The following is a 23,933-nucleotide window of genomic DNA, read 5'->3' on the forward strand; positions in this document are numbered from 1 at the left end:
ACTCCCAGATCAACAGCGTCAATGAAAACAAACAAAATGTCATTCTGAACTATTTCCTTAGAACACACTGCCATATCACGGAGAGAAACGCACTTTTTGCCTTCATCTTTCCTGATGAGGGGCCTTTGGCTGCGCATCCATGCTGTGCAAGCCCTCAGAATTAGGAGGAAAAGTCTGACCAGTTTTACACCACCCCCCAAATTATCAGGGAATGCTTTTTGTTCCCTGATATGGGTTCCCATCCAAACCCTCTTTGCTTGTGTTCTGAAGAGACCCCAAGCACCTCTTCTCAGGTGGGGTGGCCATAGGAAGTACTCTTTTGCCATCAAGTCAGGGGCCCACGAGCACAGTGAGGTCAGGAGGCCATCCAATACCACTGAAGGTGACACTGAGTGGTACCAAGTCCCTGGCTCTGACCCGGCATCTTTTCTTTCTTTTTGAGGCCCCGGTGAGTGTCCCATTCATTTCAGGTATATACGCAGCGACTGACCGCGGGACCCTCAGTAATCCCCACGACCACTGCCATGCCCTGTCGCATGGCACGCTGTCACAATAGCACTACCACCCTAAGCTGTGTGTTTCGTCCCACGGCTTAGCTGTTTTATAACTGGAAACCTGTCCTCACTCAGTACCTTGGTGTCCCACCCGCAACAAAACTGTGTGGTGCTGAACCCGGCTTCACAGATGTCCTGCCACACGCCCCTGCAGTTAAGGGACAGCTCCCAGGATTCACCCTGACCCTCCAACCAAGACATCAGGGAATGTCTGCTTTGGTAAACTTCCTGGGCAATACTGACGGGCGGGAGCCACTTCCAGAAACAGAACCACTCTCCACCCTCTGCAGGACTGTCCCCCTCAGTTTCTGTGACACTTACTCCCCCAGCCCTCCCACTCTGCAGCTTCCTGCTTCTCCTCTCCCTTCCTGATCCTCCACCTTCAGCTCTTCTCTCCCTCAGACCACTCAGGTCTCTGGCTCCCTGAGGTCCAGTCCCAAACCCAACAGCCTGGGGGCAGGGGCTTCTGTCTACGACTCCCAAATTTACTTGTCTAAAACTAGGCTTTTCCCCAAACTCAAGTGACAGTACAGTTAATGAGTTATCGTTACTCCACCCGCCCAAGGTTGAAACCTTGGATCATCTCTGATTCATCCCTGCCCTGCCCTGCCCTGCCCTGCTCTCACCTCCACTTAAACTGGTCACGAAGTCTTAACCGTGAACGTAGTAGGTTTACATATAGATACCAGCGAAATGAGTTACCTGTCAGTTCATCTGTAAAACAAGGGCAAAGCCCACCCTTTCAGGTTGTGTTAGCATTAAGTAAGATAATGTCCTGGCCTGTAAAACCCCCACCGTAATAACTGTTCCTTTCTCTTCCGCGCCGTTTCTGCAAGCTGCAGTCACCCTAGATCCCAGCATTCCCACCCTACCATGCGTGGAATGATTAAATAATGGAGCAGAAAAATCTGGAATCACAAAAACGAAGTTTTGAGTTCTAGCTCTACAAGTCTGGTCAATCACCTGGCCTTGCTGAGCTAGCACCCTCACCTGCCAAAAAAATCAACCGCATCTACTCCACAGGAACAGCCACGAAAGTAGCAAACTGTCATAGGGCCTGCTAGGAGCCGTCAGGGAGACGGTGCGAGGCCACTGGAAGGCTGAGGGAGAGCCTTCAGGGCTGAGACCGACACCCAACTCCACCCCTCCTTAGACCGCATTATCTTTAGTTACTGAAACACTGCGAGCTTTGGTTTCTTCCTCAGGCACCGGGAAATCCCTGAGCAACCCACAGGTTGCAGCAAGACTCCGGGTCACATCGGATAGCACTGTACAAGCTGTAGAGTGCTGGAGGACTGTGGGAGGAGCCACCTGCGTTTCCATTTTCTCAAGTTCCTAGCGAAAGGCTCAAGGCTCCACTGAAGACCCACTTCCATCCCATCACAGTCCCACCTCCCCTTTCTGACTTCCAAACCGTCCTTTCTGTTCCTCTCCTTCCATGCTGTCACACAGTTGGCCTCGCGCGGCTGGCACTGCCTGTGTCTTCCCTCCTTAACTGTAACAAGTGTCACAAGGAGAGACCGTTACTTGAACAGCCGGAGCACCGTGCACCGCTGCCTGTCTGAGCGGAGTGCAAACTCGAGCAGCAAGGCCTTGCTTGTGACCCTCCAAGGTACGTCGCCAGCTCCAGTGAGTGTTCACGGGACCTCAGACACACAGTAAACGTACCCTGGGACACACAGACACACGCTCAAACGTGCTGCCTTTGACCTGGGACGTCACATTTGCAACAAGGGGACCACACCCATCGATCGCCAGAGTCCGCCTTCCTCCTCCAGTCCGCGGCTTGGGGCGTCCAGGAGCTCGTTTCCGTCCCGACGGCAGCCGCTGGCACCTGCAGGGGTCCCGGGCTGCGACAGCCAGGCTGGCCCTGGCCGGCGAGCGACTGCCGACGCGAGCACCCTGTGCCACCCAGGCCGTCGAGAGCCGGGCCCGCTCCCACCGGGGGGCAGCGTGACGCGCGCAGCGTCTCTGCTCGCTCGCAGCCCGGCCCCAGGAGGAGCGGCCGGGAAGCGCCGGAGGGGGAGCTGGGGCCGGCCGCGGAGCGACGGGCGGACGCGCGAGGGCCGGCAATGGCCGGGGGCCGGGGGTCCCCCCGCCGCCCCACACCCCGCCGCCCGCCCGGCGCGCGTCACCTGCAGCACCAGCGCCTGCGCGGCCCCCGGCGGGAAGCCCATGCGGTCGGACGGGTGGCGCAGCAGGCGGTAGAAGTCGGTCTTGCGGTAGAGGAAGCCGAAGAGCACGCGCAGGAAGTCCTGGACGTTGCCCACGTGCTGCAGGATGCCCAGCAGGGCCTGGTCGTACAGCTCGGCCGCCCCGGGCTCCATGGCGTCGCCGGCAGGAGGACGGCTCGCTCACTGCAGGCGCGGCCCGGACGCCGGCCCACGGCCACTTCCGGCGCGCCGCGGTAACGGCCCCGCCGCTGGCGCACCCGCGAAACTTCCGGTCCGCGCCCGCTCGGCCCCGGCGGCGGCTCTGCGCTTGGCCGGTCTCGCCGCGGGCCCCTCCCCGCCGCCCCGCTGGTTCCCCGGGCTGCCTCGCTGAGGGGTGCACTTGGGCCCCGAAGTGGCTCCTAGACGCCAGAGGGCCAGGGGCTGCGCGACTGCGGGCGCCTCGTCGCCATGTTGGAAACGGGCGGAAGAGTGCGGCGGGGGCAGCACCACGTGGCCCGGTCCTGTCACGTGGTCTGTGGGTCGCGCCACCGCCCGGGTGTCCGGATCCCTGGTTGCCCGGCGCGACCGCGCGAGCCTTGCGCTGATGGGTGGGTGGAGGAACGTTGCGTGCGCGCCTGTGGCGTGTGTCCCGGTAACGACAGAGGGTGGGTGAAATGCAAGGTGGCCTCGTAAGTGGAAGTGAGAACGTAGAGTGCGTGCGTGCCCGAGAGCTGCGTGGAAAAGGTGCGCGACAGTCGAGTGGGCCATCATTGGGAAACGTGCGTGTGCACAGTGTACATACACCTGTCCCACGTGTTGTCCAACTACGAAAGTTAAAAACTGTGTCAAATATTTTCTTCAACAGTTTAATTAACGAAGTCAACAGTGACGTGATAAAGCTGGTTCGCAGCAGTGGGAGGAACTGGGTCCTTACTGAGAAAACAGCCAGGTTGTTGGCTTGGATGCAAAGCTAGCTGGGGTCCTACATGATGGTAAAACCGAAGGTTACCTTTCCTAGAAGATAGGAAATGATTCGCATCTCAACGACTCAGATCTACAAGTTAACAACATATATCCTCATGGTGTGTGGGTTCTAAGGAATTGTAAATAAAGTCAAACTCAAATTGCCCTAGAGAAGTGGTTCTGAAACTTTTCAGACTCAGGACCCATTTAATGCTGTTAAAACCTACTGAAGACTCCGGTAGTCTTCATGTGGGTTATGCTTATTGATAGTTACCGTGTGGGAGATTAAAACAAAATTTTAAAGTATTCATTTTTAATCTATTATGAAAAGCACATTACATATTAACATTTTTATGAAAAAAATAATGTTCTTCAAAGCAAGAAAAGTTTAGTGAAAAGAGTAGCATAGTTTTACAGTTTTGAATCTTTTCAGCATCTGGCTAAAGAGAAGACAGCAGGATATGACACCTGCTGCCCCAAACCCTGCAGCAATATCTTGGGATTGATGTATATGAAGAAAGCCCAGCTCACAGTCAGCGACTGTAAATGAGAGGACTGTTTTTATTGTCCTTTCAACTAACTTTATTATTCTTTGAAACTACACCCAAATTCGGCTAGTGGTAGTTTCTTAGAGATTAGGTGCAATATGGAATCTGAAACATATCAATAAATGTTTCCTACTTTGTCACACCAATATCCATTCGTTTGTCCTGCTTAGAATGGATCTTTTACACACTCACACAGGTACAGTGTCCCTGAATACGCACAGAAGAAAGGCCGCGTGTGCAGACAGCAGCATTTCAGCCGCATCCGAGTCAGGAAGAGAGGTCTTACCAGACACCAACCCTGACTCCAGACTCCAGAACTGTGGGAAAACTAATTCCTGTCATTTAAGCCACCCAGTCTGTGGTACTTTGTTACGGCAGCCTGAGTACACACAACCACCGCCTTGATTCCTGCTAAGACCAGCAGTGTTACCCACCGTTGCTCTTGTACCATCATTGCAAATGTCTATACAGTGAAAAAGCAAATAACCGCATTTATTACTTTGATCTTGGAGACCACCCAGGAGTCACAGACTATATACTCTTGAGAACCGCCGCCCTAGAGAATTAGGGAGTCCTGGGATGGGCTTGTTACGTAATGCCTCAGTCTGACTTGGGAAGGACATGCAGCCATCTGCTTGCTGTATTTCCAGGTTTTGAAAGCTATCTGAAAGCATCACAAGAGGTCGACAGAAACTGCTTCTGCAGAGGGGACTCGGGAAACAGGACAGAACAGAGGAAGCCACCTTTGAATTCGGTACCATGTGCTTGCATTCTCTGTTCAAAAAGTAAATAAAATATCTAAAGTGAGTAGGAAGCTAAACATACTCTCACCATACAATCCAGCAATCACACTCTTAGGTATTCACCCAACTGGGCTGAAGACCTTGTCCACACAAAAACATACAGATGTTTATAGCAGCTTTACTCATAATTGCCAAAAACTGGAGGCAACCAAGACACCCTTGAAGAGATGAATGGATAAACACACTCGTCCATGCACATAGTGAAACACTGTTGTCAGCAAGAAGGAATGAGCACCCCAGCAGCAGAATGATGTTGGTGGATCTTGAAAACGTATTGCTCAGAGTAGAAGCCAGTCTGAGAAGGCTGCCACGCAGTATGACATCCTGAAAAATGGCGGGGTTGTGGAAATGGTAATCAGAGCAGTGTTTGCCAGGGTTTGGGTGAGAGGAAAAGTCGGATGGGTGAAGCTGTTGTATTCGCGACTGCTGCTGGACACCTGGCACATGTATTGTCAAAGCCAGAGACGTTTATAGCACCAAGAACGACCTTAATGTGCACAAATTTTAAACAATCAAGAGATTGGGGCTCGAAATGGAATGCGGAATGTGACAAAACAATCTATTACCAATGTATGAGACAGCCCCACTGAATGGAGATGCTGACCTGGGTAAACCGGAAATGAGTGGAGTGGGCGGGGCCAAGGGGCTGCACGAGGAAACTTCATTCTAACGTTTCCCGGCAGGGTTATCCATTCTGAAAATCGTGCATCTGCACAGTGGAAATGAGCAACTGAGGCAGTGGTGTGGAAGGTGGAGCCAGGCTTCTCACTGTTCGCATGGCTGGTTACAGAGAAGTAAGAGAGAAGCCTGGAATGATCCATGTGGTGGTGGGTTAGAGCTGGGGGCATCAGAATGAGCTTGTGTTTAGCCCAATATACATGCAGATGGCTGCGGATAGAACTCTCTGTATGTACACGTAGCCTCATGTGTTTAGACACATGTATTTCCGTGCTCTCCCAGCTGAGGGCCCTGCACAGGAAGGGAGCAGCGGCAGGTCCCTGCACTGGCCAGACCCACAGGCTCTGGGCCTCCTGCTTGTGGGGGAGTTGCCTCCGCTTCTGAAAGTCACTTCTAAGAAAGGGCACATGATAGCCTGGCTACTTTCTTGCAAAAGCAGAGGGGAAAACACAAACTAACATCTCCATAAATCACCCTTCCACATGTGGTATTTGTGTAATGTACAAAAATTATCTTAAACCCAGAGGCAGCCAGAATAAGACATGTGACATAAAACACCATTTCTCCTCAATAGACATTTATTAAGTACTAGTGTGTACGCACTGAGCAAGATGCATTCCTCGGTCTACACTTCACGGGACCATGGTTGGGCTGGTTTGAGGCCCTGGCCAGTGCTCCAGGCATGTGACAGTGGTGGGAGGGCCGGCCTGTCCCCAGGAGCTCACGCAGCCTTGCAGACACACTGGCGGCCTCCATTGGAGGTCTTAATAATGGTTGGAGCTGGAGGCCAAACCAAGTGCCATTTCTAGTGAGGTCAATCCATGACAGTATGTTTTCCAGAACATTCTGCTGTCCTCCCCCACCGGCAGGAAGCCTCTCCCTGGCCTTCTGCAGAAACTGCAGCCAGGGTGAGGGTCCTGCTGTCTGTTCCCTAAGGCTCTCAGGGACGCTGAAGAGCCTTAAAGGCTGGCACCATAAGTGGGACTTTTTTTCCAGAAGCACCGGAGGGGGGTGGGTAGGAAGTGGGAGATTATGGGAGAGTTCTGAGTCTGGAACAATTGTCAAGAAGTGTGTCTTATTCCTGGACACCCGAGACCCAGGTCTCAGGGAGAAGACGACTATTCTGTGCCAACTGCTTGGAAACGAGGTCCCTGCTACCAGGGCTGAGGGCCCATCAGGGACCTGCTGGCCGGAAGGTGCCCATCGTGGACATTCCCACAGGGACAGCCTCTCCTGGGCCCTGAGTGGGAGGATGGGTCAACGTTCCCACTGGGGAGTCCTCATTGCCTCTCCAGCCTGGCTGGGGCCCTGTGCATCACGATGTCTGCCCAACTTCACAGCTGGCAGGACGTTCAAAGCTGTAGTTGACGTAGATGCTTTTGGCCAGGCTCATCGGGGACCGGTGCTTTGGGCAGGAAGCCATCCTGACCGTGGCCGCCTCCTCTGCCCGCTTCTGCTCCAGCACCAGGCCTGGGTTGGCATCAGGCCCTGCAGAGGGACAGACAGAGAGGACCATGGTCAGCGAGGCAGCCAGCTGGGCGGTGCAGCCAAGAAAGGTCTGCAGCTGAGTCTTAAGCCCCCCCGCTGCACCCCGTCCCTCGCTCCACACAACCCCGAAAAACCAGCAGCCAGTTCAGCTGTCATCTGCGCCGGACCCTCTGACCTTCCAACATCCAGAGCAGACCCCGCCGTCAGCATGACTGGCAGGGGAAGCCCTGACACCCCCACAGCCTGTGCATTCCCCCTCTCCTGTCTCTGGGAGCGTCCCATGCTCACACCTCAGCGAGCACTCCCTGCTGGGAGAAGCTGGTCCTCACTGCTGACAGACTCAGGGCAGGGAGTGGCCTGAGTCTGGGGTCTCTGTGCCTGTCACTCTCATTTCTGGGACACTGCCTAAGGGCCCACACTGCAGGGAGGTTCTAGGCCACTCTGCAGGGGTGAGACCTGCGAGTTCCTCCTTCCCTGCCTGCCGACACTCTGGGGCCCTCCCAGAGGCCGACCCAGGACTGCTGCTCACCTCCCACCCACCATCACCAACACACACTGTCCTTCCCAAGAGGGTCAGGAAATCCCTGCAAAAGACTGGGGCACCGGGGGTGGGCACTGGAGCTGCCCTGTGACTGGGCCATGGCCTCAGTTTCCCCAGCTGTGAGTATCTACCTGGAGGGGTGCTAGGAGGACAGGCATATATATATTGGGGCACAAACAGCCTTCTGCAAATGTTTGCTCCGTGTTACCATATTATCACCATCCCTGGGCAAACTGAACTGCTGCCCGCTTGCCCACCCTGACAGGGCCACACCCTCACCCTGGGGCTCCTTGAAATCGCAGGGTGGGGACAAATGACCATGCTCTAGAAAGAAACTGGAGTGGGCACTAGAGATGTTACTGGTAGAAGCTGAAATGGTGACCTTTCTGCAGGGTTGTGACAGTCGCCATGAACAATTCTAGGACTGGACTGTCTGGAGGGAACATGGGAGGGCGGGGCCAGAGTCAGCCACAGGATGGGCAGCAGCACCAGGAATAGTCAGGAAGGTCGGAAAAAAAATCTAAGGACCAGCAGCTGTGTGCTGTTCAACGGGCGTAGTTCATCCACACTATAGGACGTGCCTCCAAACTGAGCTGTCAGCCGTCAGAGTCACAAAACCAGGTTTGAAGATCACACCAGCACATGTGAGTGGGTGACAGAACGGGACAGAAGCTCTGAGCACTTCACATGCAGCACTGTCCTGTGTGCCGTCTGCCCCACTGTGTGTGCGGGTGTCACGTGCATGCCACCGCTCAGCATGGAATGCACTTCATGCCGAAGGTCAGGGTTAAAAGGCCAGGAGCCTATAGCCACCAGCACTGTCTGACATGCATGTCCGCTGACAAGGAAAAACGTCTTCATGTGTTACGAGGAAGAACCTCACAGACCAGGAGCGCCTGTGCTCTCGGCTGGGCTGTCCCGGAGGGCACAACGAGTGCCCGCACTGTGCCTGAGGCTCCTCCCTGAGCGTGGGCAGTGCCTGCGGGGGCCTGGCACTCACCCAGGTAGCTGAGCACCACCGGCAGGAAGACCAGGCCGTGCAGCAGGCCCAGCAGCGTGATGAGCAGGTTCAGACGGAAGAAGAAGATGTGAATGAGCTGGGCCCTGGCCAGCCCCAGGACCAGGATACCAGGCAGGTTCGTCATGGCCACGCCCGCGAACACCTAGGGGCCCCAGGCAGCTGTCAGGCCGGCGTGGGCAGGCCCCCTGCCCAGGGCTCCTCAGCAGCCCACCTACTCACCGCACTGCCCATAGAGATGGTGGCCTCCTTCGCCCTCTCCAGCCGGGTGGGTTTTGTGCTGACAGCAAAGGAACGTGTGATGTGGGACACGAACTCCACGGAGATGCCCACCGCCTGTGGGCACAGGGGGCTTCAGCACCCAAGGGCCAGGGAAAGCGTCTACCCTTGCAAAGAAGGGGGTGTGCCCGTGAGGCCCAGCGCCCTGCGGTACCGTGACGAGGTTGATGAGGGACACGGCGTTGTAGCTGATGCCCCAGAGTGCCATGAAGCCCACGGTGTCCACCAGGATCATGACGATGGAGAAGAGGTTCAGGAGGCCGGAGCGCAGGTCCATGCCGAGCAGGAGGTAGCACACGGCGAAGGTGGGTACCAGGCAGAGGCTGAGCATGAACAGCCCCTCGGGCACCACCGTCAGGTACTGCTCGTAGAACACATTGGTGATCCTGCGGGGGTGCGGCTGTCACACGCGGCCCGGCCTGCGCCGCTTCAGGAGGAGAACGCAGTGCGGGCCGTGGGTTGTGGGGCGCCCCTCCCGGCCCCACCCCGCAGCCGGCCCCCAGCCTCACGTGTAGGGGAAGACCTCGAAGGCCGGGTCGGTGCCCGCCACCTTCCGCAGGTCAGCGGTGATGTTGGCCGCCAGCGCCCGAGCTGCCCGCAGAGCCTCCGTGTAATCCTGGGACGTCTTTAGGGGCTTGTGGTAGGCCATGAAGCGCGAGGCTGCCGCGGGTTGGAGAGGAAGGCCAAGGTCAGAGCTCGCTCCCCGCGCCCTCCAAACTCCCAGGGACCTGGCTTCAGGACTCAGCCGCCACTGTGTTGGGAGTCGCGATAAATTTGCCGCAAGGGGCCTGCAGCTTGATTTCGCAGCAGCCCTGCCTCCGACAGATGGAGCGAAGGGCCAATGGTCCCAGGTGCTGGTTTGTGGATTTGGGGTGGGGAGAAGGAAGCAGGGCACGCAGGGGTGAAGCCTGGGACCAGGAGCCCAGTAACCGACCTCCAAGGAGGTGCTTAGAAGCCTCCATGGAGGAGCAAGGGGAGAAGATGGGAAACTGGGCATCCGTAGAAGCCGCACTTACCTAGAATCTGGCCATCCGGGCCCAAATCCACGGAGGTGCTATACGCTGCCAGGCCACTGTGAGGTGGGGACAGAGTAAAGGCGTGGCCGCGACCAGCTCCCCAGGCCTGCATGGCCCCGCCCTCCGCAGTGGGCACCCCACCTGGCCTACCCTTTGGGACACTTGATGTTGGGCGGATCATTCAGGAACCAGGGAAGGTACTTGTGGAACTGCTCCACCGTCGGCCGGACGGGGCCAAGCGTGAGGCTCACACAGCTCTTGAGGCAGGCCAGGGAGTCTACAAAGACAGCAGGGGCTCTGGGCAGCAGCTCCCGGAGAGCCCAGCTGGCCCCTGATGCTACCCATGTCCTCACGGGCTGGGTCCGTGCCCCTAGCAGGAGACAGGAGCCCGTGTGCTCTAGAGCACTCTGCCTTTCTCTCTAACTGAGGGGCTCTCCTCTCTGTTATGGAACCTGCTGGCCCCGATGGTCAGGTGAGGAAGGAAAAGTGTGGGGCAGAGAAACAGCCCCACGTGGCCTCCCCACTCCACCTACAAACACAGCTGCTCCAGGGGCAGGTCCGCGTGCCACCTCGGCTCCCCCCCAACTCCCATTGCCCATGAGAGCCCGCGTGCCCTGGGAGCATGGGCACAACTCAGGAGGGACACAAGTGCAGCAGCACCCGGCGATCCAGCTGGGCATCCAGTTTGGGCCCGGTCACCCACACGTGTGCTCTGAGCTGGTGCCCCCACCCCAGTTGACCCTGTAGGAGCGCATGAGGGGCTCAAGGAGCCTCGCCAGTCTTTGCCTTTCTCTTGCCTCAGTTTTCCCAAGCTGTGGTGGGCAAGGAGCCCCCAGAGGCCTCTCACTCACTGACAGTCGAGGAGCAGAACTCGTCTTTATGGGGGCCAAAGGCATAAAGGCGGCAGCAGGAGGACGGTGTCAGCCAGTCAATGAAGTCATCCACCCAGGACGAGGCGGGGATGGCCAAATAAGATCTGAGTGTCAGTGAGAGGAGGTCAGGCAGGCGGCGACTCCTTCCAGTGGCCCAGTACCCACACTGGGCCTCGCCAGGCACATGGCAGCAAGTGGGCATCGGGGTGGGGTCAGAGAGGCAGGAAGGGCACCAGAGTGATTGGGGTACGGACGTGGGTGTGGGCGGGGAACTCACTGCTCAGGGAACTCAGTGGCATATTGGATCTTCTGGGTTAAGGAGAAGTTTTTGCAGCCCGCACTGGAGCAGATGGCATTCATGCCCATTTGGCTGGAGAAGTTGTAGCCCCCGGTGGTGACAAAGTAGACTGGGGCTCCCACTTCAAAGTAGCGGTTCAGAAAGAGAAAGTAGTCAAGCAGGTACGAGTCCTGGAATGGAGGACAGTCAGTAAGGCCAGACCAGACGCATCGCCAGGGGCTCGCTCCAGCTCACACTCATGGATGTGCCGTCAGGTACAGACAGGTGTACACTCACAGAGTATACCCACAGAAGCTCACGTCACAAGGTGCACACATCCAGGACTATGCACAGAATACACTCAAGGAGGTAAAAGCACAGCTTACAATCTCCAGCCTACGTGAACACACAAACACACAAACATGCACGTACATGTAATTGACCCCTTCTTATCATCCCCTGTTTGGCACAGCCACAGTCTACCAGGCTGGTCTGTGACCACAGCCCATGTGCGTGTGCACCTGTAAGCATCCATGAGCACACCCTGAGGCCTGTCCCTTTCGTACACCATAAATCTTCAGAGTGACATTGAGGAAGATGGAGGAACAGGCAGCACCAGGAGTGCATCTCCCCACGCGGACAACACCTGCACTGGCACTATCTGTCTTGTGCAATTATTTTGGAACTCTGGGGACTAGTGACAGCTTGAAGCTTCCAGAGAGAGATGTGGCTGGTGAATTGTGGTTAATTTGGGTCGATTTCAGCTCAGCGTGGTTGCAGCTCCCAGTCCCTCGTCCTCCCAGCCCTGTGGCAGGCAAGGCGGCCACACGGGTTCTGGGCGCAGGTTGCACACAGCTTGCAGGATCCAGGGCGGGCTCTGAGGACCCCACCCCTGGATGTCAGGGATCTGGGTTCTGACCACCGGTTGCTTCTCTGATCTCGCTGAGCACAGAGTCAGGCTGCCATTGGGACCTCCACCACCTCAGGCTGAAGTGACTTCCAACATATGTAAAGGAAAAATGCCTGATTTATTGGTGTTTGGGGTTGTCGTTTTTTTCCACTTTTTTTCCTTTTGGAAGCCAGGCATTTAAGGAATAGGAAATTCAAAAGCAAAGTCATCACAAAAGCCAGGGAAACACAAGGCTCAGAAAAGAGCTGATAAGACTTTAACTTTACACTTCAGGCTAATTTCCAGGATGAAGACACCAGGAACAGTCAAATTACAAAGAAAAAAAAAAGCAAATCCTGTGGAAGGGAGAGAATCTGATCTCTAGAGGTCTAGAGTTACCACATAAGACTCAAATGTCCATTTTTCATCAAAAAACCCACAAGACATACAAAGAATCAGACAAATATGGCCTCTACCTAGGAACAAAAATAAATCAATGACACTATCGCGGAGAAAGACCAGATGGTGGGTGTCCTGGACGAAGGCTTGAAAACAACTGTCAGCCCCTGTGAGGGGACTGTGGGTGGCAAGGTCATTGCACGTGGTCATTGCACGTGGTCATTGCACGTGCTGCCGGCTCGCACTCCCTGCGACTGAAAGATGCTGTCCCGCTATCCACTCTTCCCTCATCATGTCACTTCCAAGGCCAGCAGCACCTGCAGATGACTATCCAGGCTGGGCTCCTTCCAACGCCAGGCCCGTCACTGTCCCAAGAGTGGCCCTGGCTGTCTGAGGCCCCTGGGTCCTGGGCACCAAGACGTGCTGCTCACAGCCACCAGCCCTGACACCCAGACAAGCAGCAGGTCCCTGGCCCCTCTTAGATGACCCTGTCAAGCCCACGTGCTAGCCCTGACCGGGCGGTCAGCACCTTCCCCACCCTGCCACACACCCGTCACTCCCACAGGTCAGTGGTGTCACTCTGCTGCCTTCTCCGCAAACCCTACACATGCTGGGACCCCCCTCAAACCTCTCCTCTGGCCAGGAGCCTCTCAGAGCCTCTGGGAGGTCTTTCCTGCCCCGGAGCGCCCAATCCTCGACGTCTATCGGGAAGGAGCTGTGCCTTGGGCTGCACAGGGCAGGCACTCAGCCAGCGGACGGTCACTCTGCCTGTATAGTTGTGTCACATGCCCCCTCCAGATGCCTGGCCATCTGCCTCTCGTGGCCTGGGGTTGGTGATGAGGCCCTCTCCCCTGGTCCACATGGGGAGCGGTCCTGTACCCCCAACAGACCCCTGGCCCAGGCCACCCAGCTGCTGTGTGCTGCAGACCCTCCCACCCCCAGGGGACAGGCCGCAGCGCAGCTCACCTTGGGAAGGGCCAGCTCCTGGTCCAGCCCCACGCTGATATGGCACATGAAATAGAGACCCACCCCGAACAGGGCCAGAAACACCAGCACCTGAGGAGGGAAGCGCCAGTGAGGGTCTCCCGCATGATGCCACGCCCCTCCCCCCCCCCCCCCCCCCGCCTGGTCAGCAGGGGGTGGGAGGTGACCTGGGGACATTCTGTTCTTGGGCCCATTGAGTCCCAGCCACCGGCCACCACCCTGTGCCTTGGCACCTGGACCTGAGCGAGGAGAGGTCCAGGCTGTGCAGCCCCTGCCCCGAGGCTGTAAGGACCACACTGCCGCTCCTGGCCACTCACCACGACCACACGCGTGACCCGGTGCAGCAGGAATGGGGCGTAGACCTTTCGGAAGAAGCCGATCAGCAGCCCCTCGCTTTGGCCGGACGAAGGCAGCTCCCGGGTGCGGATGCAGCAGCAGACATCCAGCCGGGAGGCCTGGGGGGAGAAGCCCTTCTGGTGGCCCCACAGCAGACCCCGGGGACCACCTCCATCCCGGAACCATGGGGACACCAGTGTGCTGGCCTGTTTGCTTCTGTTTTCTACGTTGAGGAATCACTTTCAAGTTCTGTAACAGCAGCTCCCTGTCAACGTCTGACTTATATTGTATTTCGCGAGTTCATGTACTTTAGCAAGTTTGATCACGTTCCCCAAGATGACCAAAACAAAATTACTTTTCTGTGGGACATTGGGACTCAATCATTCCAGCACAAAGTTCCCGCTGCAACCCCACTCTGAGCCTTCTCTGTAGCAGGAAGCTGCCCCATCTGGCCAAGGTGGGGCTGGGACGGCCCCCTACCTCCTGCCTCCTGCTGTCCAGAGACACTAGGGCCACGAAGGCTGACATCTGCAGCAGGAAGTCCAGCATCACCGCCACGCCGGAGGTCAGCGCAAAGACACGCACAGCGGGCATGGGTGTCAGGGCACCTGGGGGCCAGAACTGAGTCTCAGGGCACAGCCGCTGCTGATACGGTGCAGAGGGAGGGGCTCCCGCACCCACGGCCTCCCAGCCTCCTCGCGCAGGGTGGGGCTGCCAGGCTCACCCAGGAAGAAGCAGATGGTCTCAGAGACACTGCACAGCAGCATGCTGGGCCCCACGCTGCCCAGTGCTCGGCCGATGTGGGCCTCCCGCTGCTCCCCGGGCCGCCGCGGAAGCCTCTGGGTGGGGACAGCAAGAATGGGTCCAGGCCCGCCAAGGCAGCTGGCACAGGCCCGCACCCCCACCACGGCCATCGCCCAGAGACCCTCCCCAGTCGGAACAAAGCCCGCTGACACCGCTCTGTCACATGTCCCTCTTCTCAGGGCCAGCCCAGAGGATTGCTGGGTGTGCTTCGGGGGGTCTGTGGCACGCTTGCCCCAAGGATCGCTGGGACCCTCAGTGTTCGCCAACAGCAGAGACTCCATCACTGAACACCACACGGCAGCGTGCCAAGAGGGGCTCCAACGTGCTGTGTGACCCCCTCAGCACAGGCATGTGGCTGGCGGAGAGCCAGAAGCGGGGCGCATGCGGGACAGAGTGAACGCAAAGCACTGTGCTCTGCGTGAATGGTAAACCGCGGCGCAGGATGTGGGAAGCTCAGGACACCTCACAGGTGGCCCGGACGGCGTGCTCACCTGGTACTCCAGGACAAAGATGAAAATGTTGTCCGCCCCCACGGCCAGTACCAGGAACGGCACCACCTGCAGGACCACCAGGGAGGAGGGCACGCGCAGGTAGGAGAAGAGGCCCATGGCGGCCATGACGGCTCCCAGCACCACGATCACCCCGCCCAGGCCCAGTGTGGCCTTGGCATCGACCTGCAATGAGATTGGTCGGCCTCCTGCTGTGATCAGCTTCACCCCAAGCAAGAGGAGGCCGCACCTCGCAAGGCACTTTTCCCAGTAGTTTTGCATTTCACAGGTGGGGTCTGTCAGGGAGCAGGGGATGTTTCTGGGAGGTGTCCCCCAGGGGAGCCACTGTGTTGTGTCTCCTTTGCAGCAAGGTGCTCTGGTTGGGAAGGTTCTAGATGCGCCTTGCCGTGCCCCTCCCCCTGCTCACCGGCACACGGCTGCAGCTGGTGTAGCTGCCCAGGGCCAGGGAGATATACAGGAAGATGACCAGGTAGCTGACAGCAAACACTGGCAGGTCCTGGGCTGTGGTGCGGCTGACCTCGTCCTCCAGGGAGCGCTGCGGACACAGCCAACCAGCCCGCTGACCCCTGACTGCCTTGGACCCCACTAGGCGGCATGCCCAGGCCCAGGGTCACTCAAGAGAGGGCACCCACCCAAAGTCAGCGGGGCTGTCCCTGAGCCGGGGGCCCTGCAGCCCTTACCTCTGCCATGAATGTGACTTGGAACATGCCGGCAGTCCGCCTCTGGAAGGCTTGCACCTCCTCCAAGAAGCCCCCCTCCCAGAGCTTGGCACGGGCCAGCCGGGGGTCCCCAGGAGGGTAGTTGTTGAGGGAAAATGTCATGATCAGAGCCTCTGCCTCAGAGTAGTCCTTCCCTGGGAGTAGGAACACTCAGCCACCCTCCAGTGCACCCCTGCCTCGCCTCCCCCACTCCTGCTGCATCCTGCCCCCCAGCTTCCTCATCTGAGTCATTGTCTAACCCCTACACCCCACTTCTGTCTCTCAGCCAAAGGCAAGTCCTGTGGACCCAGGCACAAAAGCAGGGAATCAGAACAGCCTCGGGAGAAGATGAAAGAGGTGGCCGGGAAAGGAGGCAGGACCAGCAGGTCTGTGGCCTCCCACCAGGCCCCCACCAGCCCGGCCACCCCAGGCAGCCAGAAGCCCATCAGCACCTCCTGCCCCATGTTCCCCATTGTGGCCTCCCCTGGGGGCACCCAACTTACCTTTGTAGCCCCCCACGGCGAGAAAAGGGAAGACAGGAGCCCCGTAGTCGGCCATGCAGCTCAGGGCCAGGGCTGTGCCATCTTTGAAGGTAAGTGGGGCGCTGGAGCGAGAGGAAGGACCTTTCTAGGGCCACTCCCATTGCCTTGCCCCACCCCAGTCTCCCAGCACCATTGCCTGACCCTGTGGTCAGAACTGTTTGTCCCGACAAAATTGCACACTGCCCAGTGCAGAGTGGACCAGAGCTCCCCAGACCGGGGTGCCTGAGCTCACTTCGCCTCACGCCCCTGGACCCTCCAGGCTCCATGACCATCGCGTCCCGGACAAGGCAGGTGAGCGAGCATCACACACGGTCCCCTGGGATGGAGCTGGACCGCCCCTGAGTCCTGACCACCAACCACCTCACAGGCCTCACGGTGCCCTCAGCCTCTCCTCCTGCTGCCTGGAACCCTCCAGGCCCTGAGTCAGATCTCTCTGTTTCATGTGGACAGTTTACAAGCCCACTGACCGTGGGCCAGTCTCAGTGCCCTTCAACAGAGCCCCTTCGGCAAGTGCTCTGAGTGAGTGAGTGTTTTGGTCACCAGTTGTCCTGGCTGCTGTGTGACCTTGAGCAGCTCATCCCACCGCGCAGAGCCTTCCCCTCCCTGTCTCTGAAATGGGGCTCATTGGACCTCCCAAGAGTGGTTGTGAGCGTCCAGAATCAGAATAAAGCCAGCGCGAGGGCTGGGAGCCCAGGTCAGAGCTTCCCCTCTGGCCTGCAGCTCTGAGGGCGGCCTAGGGGCCCAGGAAACAGACTCCAGGAAGCCCCCAGACGGGCTTACCCTCTATTCCACGGGCTCTCAGTGTGGCCCTACAAAGGTGACCTGTCGGCAAGCCACAACTGTTTTCATGATGCTACGATGCTGTTGGCTTTTTTACCTTCTTTTGCTCTTGACTGTGTGGAATACAAAAGTTCACTGACGTGGCTTCCAGACCACACTGAAGCTAATGGTTAGAAAAAGACCACCAGCTGCGTTTTGGTGCAGTGTCGAAGAAGATGCACGATTACCAGGAAAGGCCGGCTCAACACCTCTCCCTCTTTGGGCTGCGGTGAGCCAAGTGCTGTCACTACACAGAACCGGACACTGAATCTGGCCCCTTCAAGACACTGAAGAGATTTGCAAACATGCCACTCTTATCAATGATTTTTTTGTTTGGAAAATATAGTTATTTTCTCATAAAAATATACCATTGGTGTCAAGATGTAATGGGCTTCTATTGCTATTTTTAAAGAATTAATATTTGTCACTACTCAGTTTTCCTCTCACAGGGCAAATGTCGGAGGACATCACCTCCGCCCAAACCAGGCCTCTGTGGGGTCGTCAGCCTTTAGCCAGAGTGCGAGGGGCCCTGAAATCAGGCGTTTGGGGACGTCTGCCCTGTCCAAGCTCAGAGATCCCACCTGCCCGCCTGCTCCCTCCGGGTGGGGTGGGTGGTTCCAGCTGAGGCCCAGGGGCCTTCCTGGCATCCAGCTTGCACCAGGCAAACGGTGGGAGGGGCTGGGGCTGGGGCTGGGGCCTGCTCAGGGACATCCAGCCCAAGAGGTCGGGCCTGAGGCGGAGCACAGCCCCTGCCCTGGACCAAGGACACTCTGGAGCTTCCCTGCTGGCCCGCCCCCCGGAAGCAAAGAAGAAACAGAAGCAGGCGCGGGAGCAGCGCCCTCAGTGCCCTGTGACCTGCAAACCGGGAAAGTGCGAGGCTGCTCCTGCGGTGTCGGGAGCCCTGCAAGCGCGAGGCGGGGGAGGCCCGACGGCCGCGCACGTGGGAGCGGGAGCCCCACGGACGCGTGCAGAGGGGCGACCCCGCAGCTGCGCGCCGGGCCTGGTCGCCGGGGGACTCACTTGGCGCAGTAGAGGAAGTGGTCCCTCCAGCCCACCCGGGCCGTCTGCCCCGTCAGCGTCTGGTTGGCCGTGAGCAGCAGGCGCGTGCGGTTGTTCTGGAAATACTGCAGGAGGCTGTTGATGCAGCAGTCGGCCAGGCTGGCGTTGCGCGGGTTGAGCGGCGCGTAGCAGATGTCGCTCAGGGACACGTTGCGCTGCTCCCGCGGCGACCACACCCGCAGGTTCCGCAGCCGCTCCTGCAGGCCCAGCAGCTCCAGCAGCAGGTCCGGGGCCAGCACGCCGCTGAAGTTCTTGGGCCCCAGCAGCAGAGAGTCGTACCTGTACCGGGGCCGCTGGGGCGCCGTCAGGATCACCTGGTTGGTCCGGAAGAAGGGCCCGAAGTGCTGGTCGTGGAAAGCCTTCTCCTTGCGCGCCCGGCTGTTGGGGGCGGACCACAGCTCCACGGGGTCGGTGGTCAGTTCTGCGAAGGCCAGGCCCGCGGCCAAGGCCAGCACCGCAGCGCCGGACACCGCCAGCACGGTCAGCGGCCACGAGGCCACCCACGCGCCCCAGCTCTGGAAGCCGCGGCTGAGCAGGCGGTGGGTGCGCAGGCCGAGCCTGCCGGCGGGGCCGGGCCGCGCCCCCGAGGAGCTGCCGGGCGCCGGGCCGGGCCGCAGGCGGCAGGCGGTGAGCCCCGCGGCGAGCGCGGCCAGCGCGGCGCACAGCACGACGGCCAGCGCCGGGCCGCCCGCCATGCGGCCCAGGCGGAAGGCGGCGTCCAGGGCCTGCGGCCGCGCGATGGCCGGGCAGGACGCCGCGCAGTCCTGGCAGGAGCAGGCGGCCGCGCCGTCGGCCCGGGGCTCGCTGCAGCGCGTGACGGGCCCGGCCAGGGGCTGCACCGCGCCCCCCGCGGCCTGGCCGGGCTCCCACAGGTGGAAGGTGATGTCCAGCGGCGCCAGCCCGTTGCCCGTGTCCCCCTGGTAGTTGAGCCAGCGCTGGGCGTTGCACAGGGCCGAGCCGTACACGCCGCACATGGCGCCCACCGCCAGCGAGGCGGCCGCGGGGATGCGCACGCGGCTGCAGGACTCGTAGGTCTGCTCGGCGAAGCCGCGCTGGTAGAAGGCCTCGTAGGCCACCACGGCGGGGGGCTCGCCGGCCGCCCGCACGGCCACGCGCGTCACGTTGATGAAGACGCTCTGGTTGGGGCTGCACGTGTTGTGGCAGTGCAGGCTCACGAAGTTGTCCGAGCAGGCCGGGCAGCGGGTCAGCAGGGCCTTGGTGATGGCCAGGCTCGCCTCCAGGGACACCAGCTGCTTGCGGGAGCAGCAGGCGTACGTGGTGGTGGCGCCTGTGTACAGGCCGGGGCAGACGCGGCGCAGGAGGGTCAGGTGGGCGCCGGTGACGTGGCGGGCAGGAGTGTTGGACAGGCAGGACACGTTGGACAGCGAGGCCAGGCTTCCGGACAGCTCCGGGTTCTTCCCGCACTCGTCGTAGGAGGCGCAGTAGCCCGGCTGATGCTTGGGCGTGTACAGCTCGGCCCGGGCCTGCAGAGCGGACAGCCTCAGCATGGGCCCAGCAGGTCAGGACGCGGGAGGGGGGGAGAGGCGGGTTCTGGGGGGAGGGTCAGGGAGGGACTCAGCGCAGGAGGGACGGGCAGCGGGCACCCACAGCGGGGTGCCAGGGAGCCCTGGGGAAGGGGGTGCCCCAGCGGCACTGGGGAAATCCCCGTGTTGTCTGGGGTGACAGGAGGATGGGTGCAGCCAGGCCTTCATCCTGAGTGGCCAGGTCACTAAAGAAAGGGAGGTGACCCACCAATCTGAATTTAGCGAGGTCAGGCCAGGGAGTAAGGGGCGGGTGGGGGGACCCTTGGAGGCCTCTGCGGGGTCCTGCTAAGAAACGCTGCCCCTGGACGGGTCCGGGACCCACTCCAAGGAGCTGAGTGGGCGCCAGGCCCTGCACACAAGAGCACAAGGCCACCTGCGACCATGGCAACCAAGCTGCAAGCCAGGCCAAAGGCCAGGGGCCCTGCTGGGCTTCTGTGCAGGGCCTCCCCTGCCCTCACCAGCTGGGGGCCTAGACCCTTCACCAGCCTCCCACATGTGCAAGTGGGAGAGAAACGTGAGGGGTGGGGCCCCAGATGCTGAGTCTAGTGTGCCATTCTGGGAAGCTGCCCCACCCCCGGCCAGTGTCCACAGCCGACCAGGAATGGGAGACACTCAGTCACACCCAGTCCAGCTGCCCCCTCCCCAACCCTTGTGTCCATCTAACCCCATTACCTGGAGACGTGGGCAGCCCAGGACCCCCTCCCACACCCTTCCTCTGGGTGCCTAGGATCCCTCATCTGCCCAAAGACCTGCCCCCAGATCCAGGCCTTCCCTCACTGTCACCAAGCAGGCCCTGCCACCCCCAATGGGAGGCAGTGGGAATGGACACAGGCATCAGACTCACCGAATGCAAGAGCAGGGCCCAGAGCAGCCAACCTCCCAGGCCGGCTTCTGCCATGCCAGCACCAGGAAGGGGCTAGAGGGACCTGGCCACTGGGACAGCTGAACACAGCCAAGGGCTGGCTCCAGGGGACACACACAGGTCAGCTTCCTGCCAGAGACAGCCTGGCCTGACTGGGCTGGGGACCAATAGCGCTGAGCCCTGCCTCCTGGACCTTCAGCAGGTTAATGATACACCTAGCTCACCCCTCCCACCTTTGGCCCCACCCTCTTAGATGAGTCTCCCAGTGGAGGTGTGAGATCTCCCCATCACCCTCTCCAAATTGACCTAAGCCAGGGCTGAGCCAGCTGGAGCCCTGCCACAGCCACACACTGAGCCTCTGCTACGGAGGTGGGTGGGCTCAGCATGGCCCTCTGAACCTCCACTCACCCCTCCACATGCCCCCGACACCACCAGCCTCAGACCACCACTGTCCCCTTCCCCCTCTTGGGACAAGGCCAGGTCTGGGTGGGCACACCCTTGCACTGTCATCCTTAGCAACTGTTATTAATATTAACAGCCTGATAACAGAAGGGACAATTCAGGAGTAGAGTGACGCAGTGACAATAGTCTCCTCTGGGTGGAAGGGGAGGCCAGCATGCTGGGGTCTGACCCTGCACAGAGGTCCCAGAAGGGAAAGCCTTGCCCCTCTCCCTCATGCCTCCCCCAGCCCTGGCTGGGAACGCCGGCAGTGGCTGCCCTACCTGGGCCCAGGTACTTGGTTCTCAGCTTCTGCTCTCTTCCGATAGGGATCTTCCTATCACCAGGATGGGCCAGACCTTGGTCCCCTTATCAAGGCTGAGCTGGTAAGGGCAGCCTGTGGGGAACATCCCCATGCAGCCACCGGGCGGGTGCGGAAAGAAACCTGCTGTCTTCCAGGTCTCCTTCATGGACCCTGGCCTGACCCAGTGGGAGCTGCCCAAGTGCAGGTCCGGGAAGACAGAGGTGGGGGTGGGGGGACCAGTGCAGGCTGGGGCCCACACCTCAGCCCTGAGTCTGGAGAGGAGCTTCCACAGGCCAGACCTGCCCGTGTGCAGTGATCACCATGTGCTTGGTTCAGGCCCTGCTCCCATTCTCCGTGGCTGGCAGGTGCTGAGACCCAGCCCCCACGTGGGCTCTCTGTCCTCCTGGGTGTACCCCCAGCAGCAGACCTGAGACAGGGACTCCAGAACAAACAGTTCGATTGGGAGGTGACCCCAGATGGCACTAGCAGGGGAGCAGGGGAAGGCGGTAGGCCAACCAGGGTGCACTGGAGAGCGGGCTCCCCAGGGCCCTTTGGAGACTGGGGGGGCACACCTGGGCCCTCCAGGCAGCAAGGATGAGACCGCTTGCCTACCCCCCCCCCACCGGGCGCTAGCTGAGGACACTCCCTGCAGCTGCAGTCCCAGGCCCCTGTGGCACTTGTCAGTCCGAGGGTGGCCCTGGGGGCGCCCCCTAGATGTGCAGCCCAGACAGGAAGCAAAAACGCAGGGCGGATTCGCCCAGTCTCACTGCCCTGGCCCCTCTGATGTGGTGCCCGCAAGGCTGGGTGCTCATCGCTGGGTGTGTCCCCTCGACGACGGATCTCCCCCATTGGCTGGTTACTGTATTTCATTATGATGAGTAAGTTTTTGGTTAATAGCTTATTTCCTTGTTTTTGCATTTATTTCCTTACACCCCGATCCTAGAGATGTGATTAGTGTGTCAGAGTGCCATGTTTATGACCCCAAGTGCGTAGCTCGTCTGCCCCTCCCTCGAGCAGTCTAGGACATGGGGAGAAGTTCATTATCAGGTTCCCGTACATCGATTCCTCAGGGGTTGACATTCTTTCCGCTGACACCGTCAAGAGCCAAAGGTGCTGGTCACCAACCTCACCCGCTGTGTGCATTCTATCTGTGCTGTCTTTCCAAATTAGTAATTGGAACATGACGCCTCATTTTCAACTTTCCTTGATCACTAGTGAGCTTGAATAGGCCCGAGCAGGCCCAGAGAGGGAACTGGGCTGAACCCAGTCACTGAGCACAAGAAGGGGTGAAGAGGGGCGGGAGGAGGCCGCCCACGGCTGGCTGGCTGCATGGCTCCAGGGGCGTTCGGGCTCTGCCAGCCGGGCTGAGGTCGGGTAAGGCGACCTTGTTCGGCCAGCCCCGGCTCCTGGGTGATATGCCCCCTGCTGTGTGTGTGCAAGGCTCTGACCAGCGTGGGTTCGAGCCGTCTGCTGGCACTTGTGGCTCGTGGCGGTGAGCAGCCTGCAGGCTGAGATGTGGGGTCTGGTCACCTACTGGCACCTTCCTAAGCATGTCCCCGGCCCAGGAGAGATACACCCTGCTCTCCCAGCCTCCTCTGTGTCAAGTGGCTCCATGGCTGGTTCTGGCCAATGTGAAGCCTTTGGTTTCTCTTAATAGACTTGATTTTTTGAGCAGTCTTATGTTTTCAGAAAAACTGAGCAGAAAGCCGAGCGCCCACGATTACCTGTCAGGCCCACATTCTCCCTGTTGGAACATCTTGTATGACTGTCACACTTGGCTCGTCATCAATGAGCCAATATTGACACGTTGCTAACTTGTCAATAGTTTACAGTAGAACTCACTCCTGCCTGTGGACATTTTATGGGGTTTGACAAGTATGTGATGCCGTGCACCCACCATTACAGTATCACCCAGAATAGTTTATCTACCCCAAACCCTGTGCCCCAGTTACCCCTCCCTCCTGCAGCCCGACAGCCACTGCTTTTTGTGTAGCCATTTTTTGTGTGTGGCAAAATACACAAAACATGAAATTTACCACCTTAACCACGTTTAAGTGCACAGTTCAGTGGTGTTAAATACATTCACATTATTGTGCAACCATTGGCACCCTCCATCCTGCCAATTCTTTTCATCATGTAAAACTGAAATCCTATACCACTAAACACTAACTCCCCCTCCCCCGTCCCTGGCTGCTGGCACCACATCTTCTATCTGCCTCTGAACTGACTCCTGCAGGAGCCTCGTGTACGAGGACGCACAGGATTTGTCCGTCTGTGACGGGCTTCTGTCACTCAGCACACTGTCCCGCACGGTCCTTGCTCGCTGTAGCCTGGGTCAGAGTCCCCTTCCTTTCCAAGGCTGAAGAATAATCCATTGTGTGTAATATTCCACTTGCTTATCCATTCATCCATCGGTGGACACTTGGGCTGTCGTTACTGTGAAAAATGCTGCGGAGAACACGGTGTGCGAATATTTCTTGGAGACACTGCTTTCAGTGTTTTTGTGTAAATACCCAGTACAGGGATTGCTGGGTCGTATGGTAGCTCTGGTTTAAT

At 58.9% G+C, this 23,933-nt stretch overlaps 2 protein-coding genes across 2 annotated transcripts in view; both read right to left on the reverse strand.

Annotated features, from left to right (window-relative positions):
* NUDCD3 (NudC domain containing 3) overlaps window positions 1–3,186 on the reverse strand; it is a 36,698-nt gene extending 33,512 nt beyond the window's left edge. The window contains exon 1 of the mRNA XM_081079440.1: window positions 2,690–3,186. Within this exon, the coding sequence (XP_080935566.1) occupies window positions 2,690–2,881 (192 nt within the window). The 5' untranslated portion in view covers window positions 2,882–3,186. The remainder of the gene's footprint in view (window positions 1–2,689) is intronic.
* A 3,076-nt stretch (window positions 3,187–6,262) lies between these two features.
* NPC1L1 (NPC1 like intracellular cholesterol transporter 1) lies at window positions 6,263–20,671 on the reverse strand (the record flags this gene model as incomplete). Its single annotated transcript, XM_081080060.1, has 19 exons — window positions 6,263–7,187; window positions 8,729–8,891; window positions 8,969–9,082; window positions 9,180–9,411; window positions 9,535–9,685; window positions 10,042–10,097; window positions 10,192–10,318; window positions 10,893–11,017; window positions 11,191–11,381; window positions 13,445–13,534; window positions 13,780–13,917; window positions 14,279–14,406; window positions 14,523–14,637; window positions 15,094–15,276; window positions 15,518–15,646; window positions 15,792–15,964; window positions 16,313–16,413; window positions 18,191–19,713; window positions 20,618–20,671. 19 exons carry the CDS (start codon window positions 20,669–20,671, stop codon window positions 7,015–7,017), a joined length of 3,966 nt encoding a protein of 1,321 aa, XP_080936186.1. The 3' UTR covers window positions 6,263–7,014.
* Between the last annotated feature and the right edge of the window lie 3,262 nt (window positions 20,672–23,933).

This window comes from Rhinolophus hipposideros (assembly GCF_964194185.1).
Source record: "Rhinolophus hipposideros genome assembly, chromosome: 18".
NCBI classification, from domain to species: domain Eukaryota; kingdom Metazoa; phylum Chordata; class Mammalia; order Chiroptera; family Rhinolophidae; genus Rhinolophus; species Rhinolophus hipposideros.